At 38.9% G+C, this 24528-nt stretch overlaps 1 protein-coding gene and 1 long non-coding RNA gene across 7 annotated transcripts in view; one reads left to right on the plus strand and one right to left on the minus strand.

The window, feature by feature from the left end:
• The window catches only part of NTN4 (netrin 4), a 130206-nt gene that overhangs the window by 7782 nt on the left and 97896 nt on the right, over nt 1-24528 (minus strand). For 2 of the 5 annotated variants that reach the window (XM_070789557.1, XM_019961108.2), the window contains 3 exons: nt 10501-10714; nt 10010-10137; nt 1567-1635 (listed from right to left, as the gene is read on the minus strand). In XM_070789557.1, coding sequence (XP_070645658.1) covers nt 1567-1635; nt 10010-10137; nt 10501-10714 — 411 coding nt within the window. The remainder of the gene's footprint in view (nt 1-1566; nt 1636-10009; nt 10138-10500; nt 10715-24528) is intronic. The other 3 variants (XM_019961111.2, XM_019961109.2, XM_019961110.2) reach the window with 3 other exon arrangements.
• LOC139183150 (uncharacterized) overlaps nt 10728-24528 on the plus strand; it is a 107651-nt gene continuing 93850 nt past the window's right edge. The window contains exon 1 of one of the 2 annotated variants that reach the window (XR_011566644.1): nt 10728-11066. This is a non-coding gene — a long non-coding RNA (uncharacterized lncRNA). The remainder of the gene's footprint in view (nt 11067-24528) is intronic. The other variant, XR_011566645.1, reaches the window with a different exon arrangement.

Raw genomic sequence — 24528 nt, forward strand, 5'->3', positions numbered from 1 at the left:
TTAAGAGAATATCAACCATTTGTCTACTGCAAATAAATCTTAAGCACATTCAGCTATCAAATCTAAAAAGAAAAAAGATGCACAGGAAGTAGAATTGTTATCCTGGCTTTTATTTAGATTCTGACTATATTATACTCTATGGCTGGCTTTGTGTAATGTTATGACAAGGAGCAAAACGTTATTGCCAGGACATATTTTACATAGTCTAAAGAGATTAAATATTATTGGTTACTTTTCTTCCCTGGTGTAAAATTCAAGCTGACTGGGATTAGGAAGCTGTCCTGTGTGATGGCAGAGCTCCAGTTTCATGATTCTATTATACTCTTCCATTTATGAAGTGGATGTGGATAGGAATTATGTATATTTTGGGCTGTATAAGTTATGGAATAATAAAAGACTCAGACACTAGTCAATGATATGTCAGCAAGATAAGGCATCTTTAATATATTGAAAGTGAAAGTGTTAGTTGCTCAATCATGTCCAATTCTTTGCAACCCCATGGACTGTAGGAACTGTAGCCCACCAGGCTCCTTTATGCATGGAATTCTCCAGGCAAGAATACTGGAGCAGGTTGCCTTTTCCTTCTCCAGGGGATCTTCCCAACCCAGAGATTGAACCAGGGTCTCTGGCATAGAGGGCCTATTCTTTACCATCTGAGCTACCTATACTTAAGAATAAAGCCATTTAGAATTTAAAAATAGTAACAGTCTTTACTTAGGGCAATGACATTTTCCTTTGTCCATACACTTTATCTTCTGGGTATTTGAAAGGTAGAGGAGTAGACAGAGATGGCAGGGAAGAGAGTCAGGCAGAGAGCTAGTCTCAATGCCTTTCCAGTATATTTCTCCTTCCCTCCTACTACTTACTGAGCATCTAGTATGTGCAAGGAAATGTGCTGTGTGGTTTTCAAAAATCTCATTTCATGGGGAAGATGGCATCATCCCTGTTTTACAGATGAAGAAGTTTGGAGATGTTAAGCTGCTGCTGCTGCTGCTGCTGCTAAGTCGCTTCAGTCGTGTCCAACTCTGTGCAACCCCATAGATGGCAGCCCACCAGGCTCCCCCGTCCCTGGGATTCTCCAGGCAAGATGTTAAGGTACCCACCCAATAAACCAGAAATAAAACACACATAAGGTCTGAATCCAAAGCCTGAGCTTTTAATCACTGTGAATACACTGCTTTAAACTGATTTCTACTTAGTAGTACTACTGGCCAAGGAGTCATTTAAATGGCTAGAGACTTTCCTTTTAGATTAATAAAATAAGAATCATTCATAGGAAAGGATTATATGTCAAGATTTTGTTGTTGTTGTTGTCTGCCTCTTTTCCACATACTAGGATAACCTTGCTTTTGCTCTAAAAGCCTCCTACTCTCACTAAGACATTCAAAACCATCTCTATTAGGAAAATCTAGGTCAAGACCAGAATACTGTATTTACTACTGTTACATAAGACTAATGCTTTGATTTACTGAGAATGTCATAAACCAGGCCACTCATTTCCTTCAAAACTCTTTGTACAGGTAGTTTGAATAGATCCTTGGAAGCACTCATGGACTTCAGACTCACCATATGAGTATTTCATTCCACAGAATGCCTTGGAGTTTCCTAACACCTGTTCCTTACATTCACATTTACCTAAAGAAAGTAAATGAACATGGTGTTAGTAATTTGGAAACAAAGTAAAGAAAAAAAAAATCAGCAAGTAAATCCAAGTGTCATAACCTTTTAAGACTTGAGTGATTTGTACAATATAATCCATAAGAAACCATGAAAAGTCACTTAAAAGAAAACTATTTTAATTGAATTAGTTATCATCCAACAAAGTATTGATGTAAGAAAAATATAGAAAAGTAGAAACAATGATATATTTTAATGCTTGTAACTGATGTAGGTAGATACAAAGATGTAGGAAACATTGACATATTGGTTCTAGCTAAAGTTTCTTGAGAAATCAGAGCACAAGATTTGCAAGTTGAAAATCATAATGGGATTAAATAATGGGAAAGATAAATCAAAAGTGCTTAAAATGAACTATTGTCATTTGTTCAATAATACTGCTTATCATCCAAACAAAGCAGAGGATTGCTCCTGCAGAAATTGTAGCAACCTGAGTGGATACCTCATGGCCTTTGATGATTCTACCAAAGCAGGAGAGTATGGTAACTACCATGTTAATTGAAATCCAAATGCTAAATGAGCTACAAAAGCCTAATTGAACTCCAAATGCTAAATGAACTCCAAAACCTATTTGAACTCCAAATCGCATATCTTTAAAAATTTATTTATTTATTTGGCTGTACTGGGTCTTTTTCACAGTTGGCTTAAATCTCAACATTCAGAAAACTAAGATCATGGCATCTGGTCCCATCACTTCATGGCAAATAGATGGGAAACAATGGAAACAGTGACCGACTATTTTGGGGGGCTCCAAAATCATTGCAGATGGTGACCACAGCCATGAAATTAAAAGACGCTTGCTCCTTGGAAGAAAAGCTATGACCAACCTAGACAGCATATTAAAAAGCAGAGACATTACTTTGCCAACTAAGGTCCATCTAGTCAAAGCTATGGTTTTTCCAGTAGTCATGTATGGGAGAGTTGGACTATAAAGAAAGCTGAGCGCCAAAGAATTGATGCTTTTGAACTGTGGCGTTAGAGAAGACTCTTGAAAATCCCTTGGACTGCAAGAAGATCCAACCAGTCCATCCTAAAGGAAATCTGTCCTGAATATTCATTGGAAAGACCGATGCTGAAGCTGAAACTCCAGTACTTTGGCCACCTGATGCAAAGAACTGACTCATTTGAAAAAACCCTGAGGCTGGGAAAGACTGAAGGCAGGAGGAGAAGCGAACGACAGAGGATGAGACGGTTGGATGGCATCACCAACTCAATGGACGTGAGTTTGAGTAAACTCTGGGAGTTGGTGATGGACAGGGAGGCCTGGCATACTACGGTCCATGGGGTCACAAAAAGTCGGACACAACTGAGCAACTGAACTGAACTGGGTTTAGTTGCAACACATAAGATCTTTGCTGGGGCATGTGGGATCTTTCAGTTACGGCATGTAGACTCTTAGTTGTGGCATGTGGGACCTGGTTCCCTGACCAGGGATCAAACCTGGGCCCACTGCATTGGGAGCACAGACCCTCAGCCACTGGACCACCAGGGAAGTGCCCTCCCCGCCACCAATGGCATATCTTATTCCTGAATGTAATGCTCTTCTCTTTAGTCCTTCAGCCTATAAGAACACGGGTAGGGAGGGACAACATAGTGGTAGGGGAGTGGGAGGTACAACCTATTGAGTGTTAGAGAGGCTCAAAGATGTATTGTACAACATGGGGAATATAGTGAATATTTTGTAATAATTGTGAATGGAAAGTAACCTTTAAAAATTGTATGAAAATAAAAAAGGGGAAAAAAGAAAAAAATTTTTTTAAAGAACAAGAATAGGTCTGTTATTTGAAAACCTTTTCTTGGCTGCTTTCCAGTACTCCCTTTTCATATGCTAAGAAATCAGACATTAAAATTTGAATAAATCTTTCTTGATTAGGCCTCAGCCCAGACGCGTTTTCTTAATAGAAATCTGGAAGAGGAGGAAAACCTATTTAGTTATACTGGGTTGTTAGAATATTTCATAAAAGAAGTATTATTTATAGTTCTGTTGTACTAGTTAAAGCCAGTTAAGTGAAATTTTCATCTGATGTTCTCCATCTCACAAGACGTGGTAGAAATTAAGAGTATCTTCATGTAATGCATTATATTCCTAGTTATGGAAACATGGCAGGTAAATAGGTAAACAAAGTTGGAGAATTTGAAAAACCATTAGAAAAATAGAAGAAATCTTTCAAAAGCAATTGTTCAAACATAGAATTCAGACTAAGTAGCATTAAGGCACAAAATTAATGGGAAAGATTTTTCCTTTTCAAATGCTAAAAAGATAGATACAACAACTTCATATTATCTAATCTTTCCTACCTTCTTGCCTGTTGTAAATTAAAGTAACACCAGTTAAGAAAATGAGCTTAAGATTGTTAAGTGAAAAAAAATCATGATACAAAATTGCTGATATCGAGTGTTTCTCATATTTTAGTTCTTGATTCTTGAAAGGTCCATAATTCTCTAGGAGAATGCATTAAAACTGTGGTTTCTTAACTCTGCTCCAGCCACACTTGCCTCCTTGCTGTTTCTTAAATAAGCCAGGCCTAGCTTTCATGCGTTGGAGAAGGAAATGGCAACCCACTCCAGTGTTCTTGCCTGGAGAATCCCAGGGACAGGGGAGCCTGGTGGGCTGCCGTCTGTGGGGTCGCACAGAGTCGGACATGACTGAAGTGACTTAGCAGCAGCAGCAGCAGGCTTCCCAGGTGGCGCTAGTGGTAAAGAACCTACTTAGAAGTATGTCCCTCTCAAGTCCTTCTTTTCCTCCATCCCTGCTTTATTTCTCTATTATACTAAACATCATTAAATATTTAATTTATTTATTAGCTGTCTTCCTCTGCAGGAATGTAAGCTCCTAAGATACTGAGATTTTTGTCTGTTCAATTACTCTATTTGCAGCACTGGCACATAGCATAGGCTACTCAATAAGTATCTGCTAAAAGAATGAGTTTATAAAGAACACTTACAAATTAGTAAGAAAATTACAAATAGGAAATTCACAGAAAAAGAAACCTGAATGTCCCAGAAGTCATGAAAAATTACTAATCATGAAAATGAAATTAAAATGGCAAGCTCCCATTTCACACCCTTCAGATTGGCAAAAATTTAGGTTTGATAACATTAATTTTAGAAGTCCAATAAATATTAACTGAGTTAAACTGCCTGAATAAATGAGTTATGATAGTGCTTGGCCCTTTGTATATGCTACATAGATATTTGCAAAATACAAAGTATTAGTGAGGATGAACAACAGGATGTCATATTTTGCTGGTGGAATGCAAATGGATACAACCACTTGAGAGAGCTATTTGGCAGTAAATGATAAATTTGACAGTAAGCACTCTTGTGACCCAACAAAATTCCAGTTGAGCTATTTCAAATCCTAGAAGATGATGCTGTGAAAGTGCTACACTCAATATGCCAGCAAATCTGGAAAACTCAGCAGTGGCCACAGGACTGGAAAAGGTCAGTTTTCATTCCAATCCCAAAGAAAGGCAATGCCAAAGAATGCTCAAACTACTGCACAATTGCACTCATCTCACACACTAGAAAAGTAATGCTCAAAATTCTCCAAGCCAGGCTTCAACAGTACCTGAACTGTGAAGTTCCAGATGTTCAAGCTGGTTTTAGAAAAGGCAGAGGAACCAGAGAGCAAATTCCCAACATCTGCTGGATCATGGAAAAAGCAAGACAGTTCCAGAAAAACATCTATTTCTGCTTTATTGACTACACCAACGCCTTTGACTGTTTGGATCACAACAAACTGTGGAAAATTCTTAAAGAAATGGGAATACCAGACCACCAGACCTGCCTCTTGAGAAATCTATATGCAGGTCAGGAAGCAACAGTTAGAACTGGAAATGGAACAACAGACTGGTTCCAAATTGGGAAAGGAGGACGTCAAGGCTGTATATTGTCACCCTGCTTTTTTAACTTACATGCAGAGTACATCAGAAGAAATGCTGGGCTGGATGAAGCACAAGCTGGAATCAAGACTGCCAGGAAAAATATCAATAACCTCAGATATGCAGATGACACCACCCTTATGGCAGAAAGTGAAGAACTAAAGAGCCTCTTGATGAAAGTGAAAGAGGAAAGTGAAAAAGTTGGCTTAAAACTCAACATTCAGAAAACTAAGATCTGGTCCACCACTTCATAGCAAATAGATAGGGAAAGAGTGGAAACAGTGAGAGATTTTATTTTGGGGGGCTCCAAAATCACTGCAGATGGTGAGTGCCGCCATGATATTAAAAGACACTTGCTCCTTGGAAGAAAACGCAGAGACGTTACTTTGCCAACAAAGGTCTGTCTAGTCAAAGCTATGGTTTTTCCTTTAGTCATGTATGGATGTGAGAGTTGGACCATAAAGAAGGCTGAGCATTGAAGAATTGATGCTTTTGAACTGTGGTGTTGGAGAAGACTCTTGAGAGTCCCTTGGACTTCAAGGAGATCCAACCAGTCCATCCTAAGGAAATCTGTCCTGAATATTCATTGGAAGGACTGATACTAAAGCTGAAATTCCAATACTTTGGCCACCTGATGCAAAGAACTGATTCATTTGAAAAGACCCTGATGCTGGGAAAGACTGAAGGCGGAGGAGAAGGGGATGACAGAGGGTGAGATGGTTGGATGGCATCATCGACTCAATGGACATGAGTTTGAGTGAACTATGGCAATTGGTGATGGACAGGGAGGCCTGGCAAGCTGCAGTCCATGGGGTTGCAAAGAGTCAGCCATAGCTGAGCGACTGAATTGAACACTTGAGACTCAACAAAATGAGGTTGTATCCTAGAACAGGGATCAGATAATAAACATTATAGACTTTGTGAGCCACAGGGAGAAATTAAGGATTTTATGTAGGTATTTATGTAACCACTTAAAGTGTAACTGTTTAAACCTTAGAGCAGTTAGCTTTCAGTTCAGTTCAGTCGCTCAGTTGTCTCTGACTCTTTTCGACCCCATGAATTGCAGCATGCCAGCCCTCCCTATCCATCACCAACTCCCGGAGTTCACTCAGACTCATGTCCATTGAGTCAGTGATGCCATCCAGCCATCTCATCCTCTGTTGTCTCCTTCTCCTCCTGCCCCCAATCCCTCCCAGCATCAGAGTCTTTTCCAATGAGTCAACTCTTCATATGAGGTGGCCAAAGTCCTGGAGTTTCAGCTTTAGCATCATTCCTTCCAAAGAACACCCAGGACTGATCTCCTTTAGAATGGACTGGTTGGATCTCCTTGCAGTCCAAGGGACTCTCAGTAGTCTTCTCCAACACCACAGTTCAAAAGCATCAATTCTTCGGTGCTCAGCTTTCTTCACAGTCTAACTTGCATATCCATACATGACCACAGGAAAAACCATAGCCTTGACTAGATGGACCTTTGTTGGCAAAGTAATGTCTCTGCTTTTGAATATGCTATCTAGGTTGGTCATAACTTTCCTTCCAAGGAGTAAGCATCTTTTAATTTCATGGCTGCAATCACCAAAAATAAAGTCTGAAAAAAAACTGTTTCCACTGTTTCCCCATCTATTTCCCATGAAGTGATGAAACTTTAGCCTGCAGAAAAGTATAAGGCAGGCCAGATTTGGCCTGAGGGCTGTAGTTTGCCTGATCTAGTGAAACTCCTTCTCAAGTACACAATATAACATATGTAGGAAAATATTCATGGTAGCACTGTATGTAATAGTGGAAAACTGGAAATTGGAGATAACCTAAATGGCAAACAATGGGAGAATAAAAATGGATAAATCTAAAAAAAAGTACACATTTAAGTAAAAATAATTTTAAGGGGTAGGTAAGTTATCATGTACATAAGATTTTTAAAATATTATATATTATACTAATTATATACTATTTACTATGAAAGTGAATAGGAAAAGGAGTTCATCAAGGCTGTATATTGTCACCCTGTTTATTTAACTTATATGCAGAGTACATCATGAGAAACGCTGGACTGGAAGAAACACAAGCTGGAATCAAGATCGCTGGGAGAAATATCAATAACCTCATATATGCAGATAACACCACCCTTATGGCAGAAAGTGAAGAGGAACTAAAAAGCCTCTTGATGACAGTGAAAGTGGAGAGTGAAAAAGTTGGCTTAAAGCTCAACATTCAGAAAACGAAGATCATGGCATCTGGTCCCACCACTTCATGGGAAATAGATGGGGAAACAGTGGAAACAGTGTCGGACTTTATTTTTCTGGGCTCCAAAATCACTGCAGATGGTGACTGCAGCCATGAAATTAAAAGACGCTTACTCCTTGGAAGGAAAGTTATGACCAACCTAGATAGCATATTCAAAAGCAGAGACATTACTTTGCCAACAAAGGTTCGTCTAGTCAAGACTATGGTTTTTCCTGTGGTCATGTATGGATGTGAGAGTTGGACTGTGAAGAAGGCTGAGCACCAAAGAATTGATGCTTTTGAACTGTGGTGTTGGAGAAGACTCTTGAGAGTCCCTTGGACTGCAAGGAGATCCAACCAGTCCATTCTGAAGGAGATCAGCCCTGGGATTTCTTTGGAAGGAATGATGCTAAAGCTGAAACTCCAGTACTTTGGCCACCTCATACGAAGAGTTGACTCATTGGAAAAGACTCTGATGCTGGGAGGGATTGGGGGCAGGAAGAGAAGGGGACGACAGAGGATGAGATGGCTGGATGGCATCACTGACTCAATGGACGTGAGTCTGAGTGAACTCTGGGAGTTGGTGATGGACAGGGAGGCCTGGCCTGCTGTGATTTATGGGGTTGCAAAGAGTCGGACATGACTGAGCGACTGATCTGATCTGATCTGATGAAAGTGAAAGTGAAAGTGAGGTCGCTCAGTTGTATCCGACTCTTTGCGACCCCATGGACTGTAGCCTAACAGGCTCCTCAGTCCATGGAATTTTCCAGGTAGGAGTACTGGAGTGGGTTGCCATTTCCTTCTCCACGGGATCTTCCCAACCCAGGGATCAAACTCGAGTCTCCTGCATTGCAGGCAGACGCTTTACCGTCTAAGCCACCAGGGAAGCTCACTATTTACTATATGTATAGTAAAATAGTAAAAATATGAAAGTGTATGGTGAACACCAAAATTCAGGTTAGTGGTTATTCTATGGCATAAGGAAGGCTAATTGAGTTTGTAGATTGGTACACCTAGGGCTTCAAATGTATCTGTAATATCTTATAATTTAAATGAAAATATGGCTTCCCAGGTGGCACTAGTGGTAAAGAACCCATTTGCCAATCCAGGAGACACAAGAGATGTGGGTTCAATCCCTAAATCAGGAAGATCCCCTGGAGGAGGACATGGCAGCCCACTCTAGTATTCTTGCCTGGAGAATCCCTGGTGGGCTAAGTCTATAGGGTCACAAAGAGTCGGACACAACTGAAGTGACTTAGCACATGAGATAATTATTGCAAAATTAAGATTTGATAGCATTACAAGGTGTTCATATGGGTGTTCATATCATAGTTTTGGTGTTTGTAATGTTTAATAATAAAAATATTTTAAAACTTATTTTAAGTTTTATTTGGATGATTTGGTGATCACTTTATAGCCAAATGCTGACAAGATTTTTTGTCCACATTTGTATTTTTGATAAGAGTAAGTCGGTGCTAAATAGAAACACTTGATTTTCTATGAGAAAAGAATACAGACAGGATAAACCCAGAAATTATGTATTCACACCAATATTACAGCATGCTCCTCAAATGACAGAGCAGATAAATATCACAGCAAAACTGAATCAGAAGAAATAGTATAGACTTGATAAGCTCAAAGAATCATCTTTATATAGTAAACAGTGTTTTGACTTCAGTAAAAATCATGTTTCATATTCAATTAATGTTGTTAACATGAATTTTATTAGTTTTATTTGGCTTATATTTAGTCTATAAAATTACTTTTAGAGTTGTAACAAAGCTATAAACATAAGGCGTTCACAGCTAGTTTTTGCTTTATGCTATAAACATAAGGCAGTCACAGCTAGTTTTTGCTTTGTACATACTGAGTTACACTCGGTCTATAAGAATATTTTTCTTTTAAATGGATCTGTACATTTCCATCAAAACAGTATATTTTAGAGAGAAGGAAACACAACAAAGTACCAAGAGTGGGATAGTGAGATTTGGGTATTTTTTTACTTGATATTTTCTGTTTTCCAATTTTTTACTCTAACTATATGTTACTCTACCAATAAGAAAATTTAAAAAGCTTGTTTTATATTTAATAGTTTTATACTTATGGGGTTCACTACCTGGTTAACCTCAGAACTAAAGCATTCCCCTTATAAGATTCAAAATCTGTTCTCTGGTTTGTCATGGATCACTGCTACTCGAGACCAGACCCAGAAATATCATCTCTAATTATACCTCTTGTCCCACCTGAATGTCGAAGTGCAGAAAATCCTTGCTCATCCTTCCAATCCCAGGTTGGCTCACTCTTATTGTGCATGGAATGGAAGTCAGGAACTTCATGATACCAGTCTATGTCTGTGCTGCTAATAAAATAGAAAACGATGAAGAACCTATTAAGGAATCTCTTAGAACTTAAATTAAATGAATGTATTTATAGGGATTTAAACCTTGTCAGCTATCTTCCTATCTTTTCACTTTTCAGAAATAAATAGTATCATAAAGGGCCTATTGTTAAAAAGAATAATTCACCTTGCAAAATGAACCAGACCATCTCTAGAATCTTGCAAGCACAATTTCCTTGATTCTGCAATTTGACAAAAACTCTTTAAAGAGATGTGAAACTACATCTTTGCTCCTCCAGTGGCATGTAAGGTTTTCCAGATCACCATCAGATCTTCAAAAGAATGTGAAAGACACAGATGAGAGCAAGAGCCCTGCCTGTTCACCTGCTGAGGCAGTCTCCTGTATGAGGGTCGCAGCTCCCCGCACAGTCACAAGGCCGGCAGCCGTAGTCTCCGAAGCCCCAGTACCCCACCATACACCTCTCACAATGTGGCCCTGCCACCCCAGGCTTGCACGGGCAGTCACCATTGCTGGGGTCACAGAAGGTCACCGAGCTGAAAGGAAGGACAGCTGATCCAACTGGATGACAGGAACACGCTACAACAGAGAAGACACAGAAGCACCAATGAGTCAACTGGTTATCTGCAAAGATTGGTCCCCAGCTGTTTCCTCTCACCACACAGCACATCTCTGAGGCTCCTCCTTTACCCACTTAATGTATGCTCAGCGAGTGAAAGCTAATTAAACTGCAGATAAGAAGACATCATCAGAAAAGCACATCTGCTGCTAAACCACCTAATTTATCATTAAATTAAAGGCATTAATATGAACGGCTTTTTGTCTGGGGTGATGAGGATGAATAAGCAAAGAAGACAAAGAAGAAGCAGTTAGTGAGAAAGAAAAAAAAATCATGAGTGCATGGTGTTCTGGAAGCCGAAGCTCCAAGGAGGTGGGCAACATCAACTGTGTTAAATGCTGTGAGTCCAAGCAGATGAGGGGCAGGAATGGATCAATGCACCTGACAGCATGAAGACCACTGGTGTCCATGACAGGAACAGTTTCAGTGTAATAGTGAGTAGTGAACCTCATTGAAGAAAACTCAGGAGAGAATAGGAGTAGAGGAATTTGAGCATGAAAACAGAGAGCGCTATTGAGAGCTTTTCTATAAGGGCACAGAAATGTAGTGGTAGCTTAAATTGGAGATAGGAACTGAAGTGAAGGTTTCAGTTTTTGTCTGTTGTGTTTGTTTTAAGCTGGGAGAAATTACAGCATGCTTGATGTTGGAAAAGATCCAGTAGAAAGGGGAAAACTGATGAGTAAAAGAGAGATGGGAGAATTTTAAAAGGGATATTTGGGCATACTTGGGTAAGGACAAAAGGATGGGATTTGGTGTAGAAGAGGAGGTGTTGGCCTTGGGTAAAAGCATAATTAGTTCATAGTAATAAGATGGAAGGCAGAGCATGTGGATACAAATGCAGGGAAGTGGATAAACGCCATGGTGGGAGCTGGGACTTTTCTTCTGACTGCTTGTTTTCTGGATGAAATAGAAAACTATGTCATCAGGTGAGAAAGATGACGAAGAATGGGAGTGGGAAAGTGACTGAGAGACTTAGGAAGTGAAGTATAATTGCCAGCAGCATAAAGGGCACCTTTTGAGATTAGTAGTCATGAATTCATAGTGACTTCAGACAAAATGGTTGTTTCTTCAGTTCTATACAACTAGGAGAGTTCAGATGTGGCACAGGAAGAAAGCTTGATTTGATTTGCTGAATGTTTGTGTCCTTCCCACTATATTTGCATGTTGGAGCCTAATCCCCACTGCGATGGTATTAAGAGGTGGGAAGCCTTTGGGAGGTTTGGATACAGTTTAGGGGAGATGATATTGGTACCCTTATAAGGGAAAAAGAGCGCAGAGCTCTCTTCCTTGAGAAGGATGTGAGGCAACAACAGAAGTTGGCAGTCTGCAACCCGGAAGAGAGCTCTCACCAGAACCGGGCCATTACTGGCATCATATTGCAGACTTAAACCTTCAGAACTGTGAGAAACAAATGTTTATGTTTAAGCCACCTGCCTGCCTGTCTGCTAAGTTGCTTCAGTTGTATCCAACTCTTTGCAACCCTGCGGACTGTAGCCTGCCAGACTCCTCTCTCCCTGAGATTCTCCAGGCAAGAATACTGGAGTGTGTTGCCATTTCCTCCTCCAGGGGATCTTCCCAGGGACTGAACATGCATACCCTGTGGCTCCTGCTTTGGCAGACGGATTCTTTACCACTGAGCCATCTGGAAAGCCCTTAAGCCACCTAGTCTATGATATTTTGTTATAACAGCCTGCATAGGCTAAGACAGCTCCTCAGACTAGAATCTATAATCACCATTTCTGCAAGTTCTTTATATTAATCAAGAGTCCTTCTCCTCAGCCCTATGGACAGAGAAGCCTGGTGGGCGCAACTTAGTACATATGCAACAGCTGACTAACAATGCTGTGACAGTTTCAGCCTCCTTCATGCCTTCGAGATAGTTAACCACTCTTTCTTCTACACTGCCTCTGTTCTTTGTATGTATTTCTATTTTGTGTGTATCACAGTGCATCATTATTATTTGTTTATGTGCCTGTCTCCCTTATTACTAGACTCTGAACTCATTGACAGAAGCGTCTTTATCTTCTTATTTTGGCTTTCTATACTCCAGAACAGAGTCCAGAATATAGTAGATGCCCAAATAAGAATTTATGGAATTGACCTGAAGGTCATTCTAGGCTGTGCAAGTCGTATGTGAAAGGGCCTATTTGGGGAATGTAAGAAGTTTAGTGTGTGTAGAGTGTACATTTAGGGGAAAGCAGTTGGAACTGATACCATTGTTGTTGTTTAGTCACTAAGTCATGTCTCCATGGACTATATCCCACCAGGCTTCTCTGTCCATGGGATTTTTCCAGGCAAGAATACTGGAGTGGGTTGTCATTTCCTTCTCCAGGGGATCTTCCCAACTGATGAGGCAGAAGAAAAAGTGTTGAGTTAGGTTTGGAGCCAGACCATGGCAGAACCTAACCTAAGAAGTTGAATTTTGTCTTATGGGTATAAAGAATCATAGGAAGCAAATTGTTTTTTTTTAAAAAAAAAAAGAGCAGAATTATGACATGGTTAGAATTTAATTTTGACAGTTACTTTGGTGACATCATAAAGAGACTACAGTAGGGAGAGGCTAATGTCAGGGAAACCAAACAAATGAGAGAAAACAAGGAATTGAACTAAGACAGCAGATGAAGGAACAGGAGAAAAGGTTGGATGTGAAAAACTTTTAAAATATTGAATTGATAGGATTCAGGGGCTGGATGATGAGGAAGAATGCACTGTTGAGGGACAATAGAAACTGAGGAAGATTTTAAGGTTTCTAGTTTATGAAAGTGAATAGAGCAGGTTGGGGTAGGTGAATCCATGTTGGGGTGGAGATAAGGAAGAGAAGGAGAAAAAGATGAGTTCAGGGTTAGACATATTGAGATGTCTGAAGAATACACTAAGTTATACTGTGTATGTATGTGCTTAGCTGCTCAGTCATGTCCAAATCTTTGCGATCCCGTGGACTATAGCCCACCAGGCTCCTCTGTTCATGGGTATTCTCTAGGCAAGAATACTGGAGTGAATTGCCATGGGCGATTCAGGGCATCTTCCCAACTCAGTGATCAAACCCAGGTCTCCTGTATTGCAGGTGGAATCTTCACCATTTGAGCCACCAGGGAAGCCCAATAAGTTATACCAAGCAACTGGAAATAATAATCTGAAGTGTAATAGAAGGTTGGAGTAACAAATACAGTTTTGAGAATTGTCAGAAGATGAGAATTGAACCTAGGACTACTGGATGAGATTTCCCAGAGATAGTATACAAAGTAAGAAGATAACCAAAGTGGAACACTGGTGAACACCCACATAGTCCAGGCAGTGGAGGAGCAGTAACTTGTGAAGCAGATAAGGACCAGATAGAAAGGGAGAAGAATCAAGTAGGTGTTATGGAAACCAAAGGATGAGAAAGTTTCAAGTGATTAACAATGTCAAACAAAGCAGAATGTGTAAGTCACATAAGATATATAATAGGACAGTAATGTTGTCACATAGGAGGGCATTGGTGACTTGGAAGAGCAGGATCTGAAGAAATGGAGGTATTAATGGCATAGTATTCTGTTCAGCAGAGAAGGCAATGGCAACCCACTCCAGTACTCTTGCCTGGAAAATCCCACTGATGGAGGAGCCTTGTAGGCTGCAGTGCATGGGGTCGCTAAGAGTCCAACACGACTAAGCAACTTCACTTTCACTTTTCACTTTCATGCATTGGGGAAGGAAATAGCAACCCACTCCAGTGTTCTTGCCTGGAGATGTCCCAGGGACGGGGGAGCCTGGTGGGCTGCCGTCTATGGGGTCGCACAGAGTTGGACACAACTGAAGCGACTTAGCAGTAGCAGCAGCAGCATTCTGTTTAGATCTCCCTCATTTTGTTAAGCCTATAATCATTAGGGTAGTAGTTTTCAAACCAGCAGGAATGTGAGAAGTCTGCAAAAATTCTATACTTGTTGTATCTGTGAAACATACCCTTCCTTTCCTCTCTTATGCTCTCCTTGGTTGAGAACCACTAAAATAAGAACATGGAATATTGCCCTTTTTAAAAACAAAAGGTATAAATTATCTTCTTGGGACTATTCATTTACTTGCTCACTCAACCAACATGTGTTAGTTAATAATTCTAATGTGTATGAAGCATTTGTAGTTTACAAAACACAACTACTCCTTAGTCAAATATTTAATGTCCTTCATATTATGGCCCTAGCCCACTTTCCTACTTTAACTTCTCATTACTCTCTTGCGTACAGCCCTTATTCTAATTGAATGAGATGAATTCTTGCAGTTAGCCTTTATTCTAATTAAGTGGAACCCCAATCTTTCCTGCTCTTTATGAATCCCAATAGGGAAATCTTTTCTCCTACATCTATCTTTCAAAATTCTACACATCCTTTAAGATCTATTCAAGTGTCAACCCTAAAGGTTGTCTCTGGAAGGCCATGGTCAAAATGATTCAACGATTTGGAATAGTGGAAGTGCTCATGGTAGAAGCCCTGTTTGCATCTTTCTTATAAAGACAGAACCTCACAGTTGAAATTCAGTGATATTCAGAAAAGATGCAGCACCCTTCCCGCTGCAACCCCCTCCCACCCCACCAAGTATGAAGCCCAAAGCAGCCATTCCATTTATCCATCTAATGGGCAAGTTTACCTTAGAAATCATTCCCTATTTCAACATAGTTGAATATGATTTCATCCTTTATTTGAAACCTCTTGGTGCTTTAAAAATAGCATTTCTTGTTATAGCTCTGCTCACTTCTACTTTGCATTTCAGACAGTCAGGCGTCTACTTTTCTCTGACCAACCAGTATGTAAATTCCTTGAAGGTGAGCATGGGTTTCACTCACCTACCTCCGGAAGTCTTCAGTGGAGAGACTTGGGTTCAACTCCAAGCTAAATGTTTTTATCTTTATGAGCCTCACGTTTCTATTTTACCAGGTTGTATTAAGAATTAAATGAGTCATAGTGTATGTCCCTTGGAGAAGGAAATGGCAACCCACTCCAGTGTTCTTGCCTGGAGAATCCCAGGGATGGGGGAGCCTGGTAGGCTGCCGTCTATGGGGTCGCACAGAGTCAGACACGACTGAAGCGACTTAGCAGCAGCAGCAGCAGCAGTGTATGTCCCTAGGACTTAACAGGCAGCTAGCAAATAGCAGATTCCAGCTACTCAATAAAAGATGGTTTATTTGAATTAAAAGGCAGTGATGAAAAAGCTATTTACAAAGGGCAGCAGAGGAAAACACCATAATTGACATTGCTTGAAAAGATAAATGTGTGTGTTTGTTTAAGGCAGCATTTATTTATCTGTTCACTTATTCAATAGACATTTAATGAGCACTTACTGTGTGTTAAATACTGAACAGACTTCCAGGCACCGATTTGATATTTTTGGCTCTTAAAGATATCCAGAATTTAGAAGAATAATTATTAGAAGATTAAAAAAACTTATCTAATGCAAGGAGAAAAGTAAACATTCTGCCTCTAAAACACTGAGTTTTTCAGGAGACCAACTTTATTTCGGTTCATACAGTTATGGTGATTGCTGACATTAAATCCCCTGATTTTTTTTTCTTTTGGTTGGGTTTTGTTATGAAAACATTCAGCATTTCCTCTTGATAGCAAAGTATTTTTGATTTTTCATTTGTTTTTAGTTAAATAATTTGGAGAGATTATACAGTATGTAACATGAATGTATCAAAATGCTAAATTAAGTCCCATAATCCAATAGAAACTTTTCATCATTTTGAGGTAACTAAACCAATAGTTACCGTATCACTCAGTTAAGTCAACTTAGTTCTTGACAGCAGACAGGGGACCAGAAGAAAGACAAGGTAGGACTCGTCTATTGTATTATATGGTATTCCACCACTACCACCGCTGTCTTTTACTCTTATGGGAAAATCCAGTCCTTTCTACGATTTGACCTCTCTGTACTGCCATATATTTTAAAACCTACACACATTTCAGGAATGGCCAGAGAAGAATGTGATTCTATTACACATGCTAGTGGATTTCTGTCAATGTGACTTTTCACATAAATAAAAGATAAAAATACCATTAGGAAACTATGCAGAATTAGCTCCAGGCAAAAGCTCCTGACACCTTTCATGGCATACTTTTTCAGAATGCACACTGAGGCTCGCCTTGCATACCTATCTCCTGAAGTTTCTATGGCAAGCAATATCTATTACATACATAATCTACATTTCTTATTTTCTTCCAAAATGGAAGTATATTTTCTCCTTGTTTGGGAGGAGGAGGGAAGGTTCTTCTTAGATTCCAGTTCAGGTTATGATCTTCCAACATAAATAGTAAGTGCTTGGGTTGAATTTTAGAATCAATAATTTACTAATTGTGTAAATCAATAACTTACTAATTGTTGACTCTAAAATTCAACCCAAACACTTACATTTTATACATTCATTATGGTGAATATCAAATTAAAACCAAGGGGGCTTTCCTGGTGGTTCGGTGGTAAAGAATCCACCTGCCAATGCTGAAGACATGTGTTTGATCACTGGTCTGGGAAGACCCCACGTGCTGCAACTAGGAGTTCACATGCCACAACTAAAGACCCCGTAATGCCGCAGCTAAGATCTGGAGCAGCCAAATAAATACATTTAAAAAAAAATTAGAACCCAGAGTGACATAAACCCTTGACTTCAGTTTTGTCTTCTCCTTGTTAGACACAAAACCCAATAGCAGAGATTGAACTGACACCATATACTATTATTCTAAACTTAATTATTAGTTTCATTATCATTTGGGGGGGGGGGGGGGTATTCAGCTGTGGTAAATTGTTCCCGACAGCCAAAATTGTTGGTAAATTGTTCCCAACAGTGCTTTGAGTAGTAACCAGATATACTGGGTTGGCCAAAAAGTTCGTTCAGGTTTTTCTGTAACATCTTATACAAAACCCTGAATGAACTTTTTGGCCAACCCAATATTTAGAGGCTATGTGGTCTATCTAGGAAGCAAATTATTACTGGAGTAATTATTAATACCACTACCTCCCAAAAGAAAGCTCACCCTAGGCTGCTCTCATACAACCATACTGACAAAGCAAAATTATTTTTAAATGTCATTTTAATTCCTCATTATTGTCACAAGATTTCATTAATAATGAAACAACTTATTTTAAACAGTATGTTCTGTCTGGTATGTCCTGTTATAAGAACACATGACACAGTAACACAAAATTTCCAGAACAGATGAGATAGAGGAAACGAGTACTTCACAAAAGATTTCACAACAATTTTCCTTCAAATAATGAATTTAAATAATTGCTAAATGTTGTACAGATCTTATTTACAGATACGTATTAGTAGCACCACATCTATTTTGTGATGTATTGTCCCTCCACAGAGCATGTACAGACAAGAGTGAGGACAGAGGCGGTTTTTTCCTTAGAAAAGGTAACTACAAATAGAACAATAGATGAAGACTTTTAAAATAACCTTGTGTATATATAAGGCTCTGAAACTAATATCTGTTTCAATCACAAAGGCTGACGATAAATACAACTGTTTGGAAAGTACCTGTAATGTCTCAGGAAGACATAACCTACAATACAAAGACAATCTAATAGAGTTGGTAATGGCAAAAACTTAGAGAGTCAGACTAAGAGTTCAAATTCTGGTTATGTGGCTTACTCCTTATATAACTGTGAAATTAACCCCCTCAAGTCTCAATTTTCTCACTCATGAAAGAAGAGTAATAATACCTATGCTACAGAATTGTTTCTTTGAGGACTAAATGAGATAATGTATATATGTAGCAATGTTTCAGGCATTAGTGGCACCTTATGTAAGGGGACGCCAGAGGATGAGATGGCTGGATGGCATCACTGACTCGATGAACTTGAGTCTGAGTGAACTCCGGGAGTTGGTGATGGACGGGGAAGCCTGGCAGTGCTGCGATTCATGGGGTCGCAAAGAGTCGGACACTACTGAGCGACTGAACTGAACTGAACTATGCTTAGATAATCACTGTTATTGTTATCTGCATGAAACATACCAGCTTTAAATGTCCACCATTTATTCATTTATTCATCAAACCTTTACCAAAGAGTTATTGAGCTTTGGTGTTAACATGAACTATGCTAGGAGATGAAGATACAAAGACAAATAGAGAGTCATATCTCTTCGAGAGATATGTAAATAAATTGTTGTTGCTAAGTCGCTAAGTCGTGTCCAACTTTGAGACCCCATGGGCTGTAGCCCTCCAGGCTCCTCTGTCCGTGGGATTTCCAGAACAAGAATACTGGAGTGGGTTGCCAATTCCTTCTCCAGGGATCTTCCCATGTCTCCTGCACTACAGGTGGCTTCTTTACCACTGAGCCACCAGGGCAGTAAGTGTTAGAACAGAGGTAGACCAGGGTGCATGGAAGCACAGAGGAAAGAATAAAAACTGCCTCATTAAAGATATGAGTTTTTTTAAGGAAATTAATTATCTAACTGGCTTTCAAAACAGGCTGAAATTCCTTGCTTTGTACCTGGAAGGAATCGGTGGCAAATAGCTTTCTTGACTAATCTAAGTCCTCTAGGTTACTCGCCCTGTTACATGTTCCCTTCTCTGCTTAAAAGAAAATTAATCAGCTATCACTCTTATTTTGTGGGTCAAAGTATGTTGAGAAAAAGTAGGGTATTATCCATGGTCCTGCTGCTTATAGGGAGATACCCTGCAATGGAATGTAGGACAAGAGTCACAGCTGTCAATCTGCATGAACATAATAAGCATGTCAACATGGATACAGAATGGCCAGGAATATAATGGAAGAGCTATGGCTTCCTTTATTCTGATGGGATTGCTAAAGCCTTTGGTGGTAGAGACCATTGCTGCCTTTTCACCTTTATTCCCACCTTCACTGCAGCTCAATGAGTCTGCGTATCATTCATTCAAAGAGTGATCCAGGATGCCAAGTGTGGGAACCACCTTGGGAACCACAGAAACCACCTGCTGAGTTTAGCATCTCACTATTTTTTAAATTGTCAGGACTTCTTAGTATTACCTGATGGCTCTAGCTTTTGCCACTTTGTTAGTAGAAGCTATACTGGGAGCAAAATACCCTGGAAGTATTTGCTTCTGATTTAGCTTTTCTAAAAACAGAACTCCAAGGTCACGGCTCTCAGCTGGGAAAGAAGCTGCTCGTGAAGCTTTTTCCCCACTGCTCAGCAACCATGCCTTCAGCAGCACCTTCCAGCCTCCCAACATTGTTTTCTCCTGAAAAGGCCAAGGCCCTACAAAATTTCTGATGGGGAATTTCTAATACCAAAGCCATTTCAAAAGTTGCCCAGCTTCCTGCCAAGGTTCTTAGAAGGAACAGGAAATGACTTTCAGATGCAGCTCCAAACAGGAGACAGTATGAACTGTCATTACTATATTAAGTGTGAAGTTAAGCGTTAGATAAAATGAAGTTGTCTATTTTTTTGACATTATTTTCTCCTTTCCTTCTACTATCAACTATTTTTTTGCTAGTGGATGGATAGCTATAAAAAATAAACAAAAAATTTGTACATGAATTTTACTCAAATAAAATATGTTTTACCCCTTTATTCTCCTAAGGAGCATGTTTCTATTCACTTTTTAAGTGTTATACACATTGTATTCAAAGATAGCTAGTTCCACAATATTCAAGGTATATATTCCTTTAAAAAACTACACTAGAATAAACTTAATAAGAAAATAATCTAAATTAAGATTGCCTATCAGTTACTAAAATGCAATGTCTCCTGAATTGTACATCCCACACAAAGATAGAGATTCATTTATGCCTGATATCTATCCATTCTTGCCTCTATTGAATAATTTTTAAAAATAAATGGAAGGTATTTAAGTATATTTCCTATCTGTCTTCTATAAGCTTTTTTTTTTTTTTTTTTTTTTTTTTTTTTTTTTAAATCCCTTTCTATAAGCTTTTAAATGAGTAATGCAAATAAATACAAAAGTCATGCCCTTTATTTATTTATTTTTGGAATTGAATTGTTTGGATATAATCCCACTGAATTCTTATTTTTTTATTTATGTATTTATTTTTGGCCATGCTGTGCAGTATTCAGGATCTTAGTTCCCCCACCAAGGGACAGTCCATACCCCTTGTAATGTCCCCTGCAGAATCTTAACCACTGGATTGCCAGAGAAGTCCCCAGGCTGTTTATTTTTAATGCTTTACTATATGACCACTGCTCAGACCCTCAGTTTGATCTCTATATCATTCCTTTCCTGTTTACTAGTTGTAACTGAGCCAGTTCCTATTTATTTCTGGGTATATGTAAGAGATCTTAGAGAACTAAATAGCTGATTTTTATATTCCTGGGTTGCTACTTTAGTTAAAATTGAAGGAAGTACTTTTGAGTGTATAGACAAATTTTACTATGGCAAAACTTTTTGGTACAGTTTTGGACACTGTATTTGGAGGATTTGGTTAGATTATACACCATTGTCTTTTTGTTAAAGACAGCCTTCTGTATTCCCAGTCCACTCAGGTACCATCCACTTAGTCATCTCTAACTCCTTTTTCCTTTGAAGAAAGAACCCCTATGGACTCCATTTATAGCCCCTGCTAGACTGTCATGGTACCCCTTCCTTCTTAATACTTAATGTAGTTTTTTTTTCCTTAATGCAGTTTTTAATTTACACATTTACTTGGGTAAATTTATTTATAGCTTGTTCACATGGAGTTAGGGACTCTTGCTGTTTGTATCATGAATAGGATAGACCAGTCACATGATAGGCACTGGGTAAATCTGTGTTGAGTTTTTTAAAACTGGGTTAATTACAGTCAGTTAATAAATGTTTCCTAATGATTGATGGTCTTCTGGCCTCCAGTGTAATTTCATTATGATTTTTCACCTCACTGCCATCTCTATAGGATATTGTGAAGGCCTAGAAGGTAGAGGCCTTGTCTTTTCATCTCTGTATTCCCCAAAACCTAGGACCATGACTGACCCATTTTTAGGACTTACTCAATCTCTATTGAGCAACAACCAGGAAATTATTTTATGTTTTCAAGAACCTCCTAAAAGGCTCATACTATTTCTTTTACAGGTTTTTAGTAACACTAAGATACTAGAAACAGAACAAGCAGAACAAATTCATAAAAAATGGAAATGGCCAAATAGAAGAGAATATTCTGAATCTTCCTAGAGCAAGGCTGTTCCCTGCATTAGTGCAAGACTGCTTCCTACATTTAATGAGCTACTCGGTCAAATAATATTATTTATTATTTGTAAAAAAAGTTCTTTATTCTAACTCTGTGGGAGACATTCCCCACCCATAAATCCTCTCACTGGCAGCAAAATATTTTTTTCACATTAATCAATCTGAAATTCCTTTCATCACTTTCAAACCAATTATATCTAATTATGACTCTTTGTTCTAGGAAATTCAGTTCTTTTTTTGCCACTCCATTTGTAAGCTAGTAAAGAGTCCACCTGTAATGTGGGAGACCTGGGTTTGATCCCTGGGCTTGGAAGATCCCCTGGAGAAGGGAAAGGCTACCCACTTTAGTATTCTGGCCTGGAGAATTCCATGGACTATATAGTCCATGGGGTCGCAAAGAGTCCGGACACAACTGAGCAACTTGCACTTATGTACCCTTATACCTTTCAAGTATATGTAAAAAGTTGTATTCTCCCTGAGCAGTTTCCTCATTGATCTGAGAATATTTATTCTCTTCCATGTTTATTTATTAGTATCTCTTTTCCTGATTCTTTTGTTGGTCTATTTGAAGCTCTCTCCATTTACCTTCACCTTTGTTATACTAAGTTTAAGATAAATGCAGTTCTTAAGGTCCAAGAATATAAGTATACATATATAATTTCTGATTCTATCTGCCTTTGTTTACTCCTTTTGTTTTCACCAACTAGGTCACAATGTGGTGTGGAATCAAATTCTTTGGATCTTAACAGGTCTTTGGATCAAAGTCTTTGGGAACAGATAAACCTGAGTTCAAATCTCTGTGCTGATCAGTTGTGTGAACTTGGACAAATTATATAGTCAATTTAAGCCTTGATATCCTCATTTATGAAATACAATAGATACCACCCAACTCATAAAAATTGCTAAATGGGAAAACTTATGTAAACTGCCCAGCACAGTGTCTGACCTATAGTAGCCACTCAACAAATGCTAGCTCTCTTCTTTATAGCCTGTCTAATTTTGTCTAGGTTTTCTGAGAGTTTAAATATTTTATCATTGTTTATTTGATTATTTAATGCTTCTTCTCATCAAGTGCAAAATAGCATATTATTTATTTATTCAGTGAATTGTCCTAGAGACATTTTAGAGAACAACGGACTGGTTCCAAAAGCAAAAGTTAGAACTGGACATGGAACAACAGACTGGTTTCAAATCGGGAAAGGAGCACATAAAGGCTGTATATTGTCACCCTGTTTATTTAACTTATACGCAGAGTACATCATGCAAAATGCTGGACTGGATGAAGCACAAGCTGGACTCAAGATTGCCAGGAGAAATATCAATAACCTTAGATATGTAGATGAAACCACCCTTATGACAGAAAGCGAAGAACTAAAGAGCCTCATGATGAAGGTGAAAGAGGAGAGTGAAAAAGCTGGCTTAAAACTCAACACTCAAAAAACTAAGATAATGGCATCTGGTCCCATCATTTCACAGCAAATAGATGAGGAAACAATGAAAACAGTGACAGACTTTATTTTCTTGGGCTCCAAAATCACTACAGATGGTGACTGTAGCCAGGAAATTAAAAGACACTTGCTCCTTGGAAGAAAAGCTATGGTAAACCTAGACAGCATATTAAAACACAGAGACATTACTTTGCCAACAAAGGTCCATCTAGTCAAAGCTATGGTTTTTCCATTAGTCATGGATGGATGTGAGAATTGGACCATAAAGAAGGCTAAGCATTGAAGAATTGATGCTTTTGAACTGTAGTGCTGGAGAAGATTCTTGAGAGTCCCTTGGACAGCAAGGAGATCAAACCAATCCATCCTAAAGGAAATCAGTCCTGAATGTTCATTGGAAGGACTGATGCTGAAGCTGAAGCTCCAATACTTTGGCCACCTGATGCTAAGAGCTGACTCATTAGGAAAGACCCTGAGGCTGGGAAAGATTGAAGGCAGGAGGAGAAGAGGATGAGATGGTTGGATGGCATCACCAACTTGATGTACATGGGTTTGAGCAAGCTCTGGGTGATGGTGTGAGGAACAGCAAAGCTTGGTGTGCTGCAGTCCATGGGGTCGCAAAGAGTTGGACCTGACTAAGTGACTGAACAGCAACAAATGACCTCTCCCATTTCTCTGCCCAAATTTCAGTGACTTTTATATTTATCAGTTCATAAAATATCTCCTTTTGACAGTGAATTTTAATGTCATTTAATCTTTTAAAGGATAGTCCTAGTATGATTATTACAATATATATATATATGCATTTTATCTATCTCTTTGACTACTTAACATTCTGGTTTTACATCCTAGATTTTTTTAAAACTGAGATTAAAGTTTCCCAACTCTTATTGCCAAGTCACTGTTCTATTTAAAGTTCTGTTTTCAAAAACAGTTACTTCATATTGATTCTATGCTAGAATCATTCACAGTTACTTCCAAAATAAAACAAAATGTCTGTGTTGTTTATACAACATAAGATAAACTCATGTGGCTTTGCTAAAACTACAGTTTCAAAGAAAAAACCCACTAAGCTACTCCTGGAATCCATGTCAATACCCTTGGGGAACAATTCTTTTCTGAGATGGACTGGAATACAGGTACAAGAATGAAAAATGGAAGGTAATACTGTGGTAAGGCAGTCTGGATTTGATTAACAATTTT

The sequence above is a fragment of the Bos indicus genome, chromosome 5 (genome assembly GCF_029378745.1).
Source record: "Bos indicus isolate NIAB-ARS_2022 breed Sahiwal x Tharparkar chromosome 5, NIAB-ARS_B.indTharparkar_mat_pri_1.0, whole genome shotgun sequence".
Classification (NCBI taxonomy): domain Eukaryota; kingdom Metazoa; phylum Chordata; class Mammalia; order Artiodactyla; family Bovidae; genus Bos; species Bos indicus.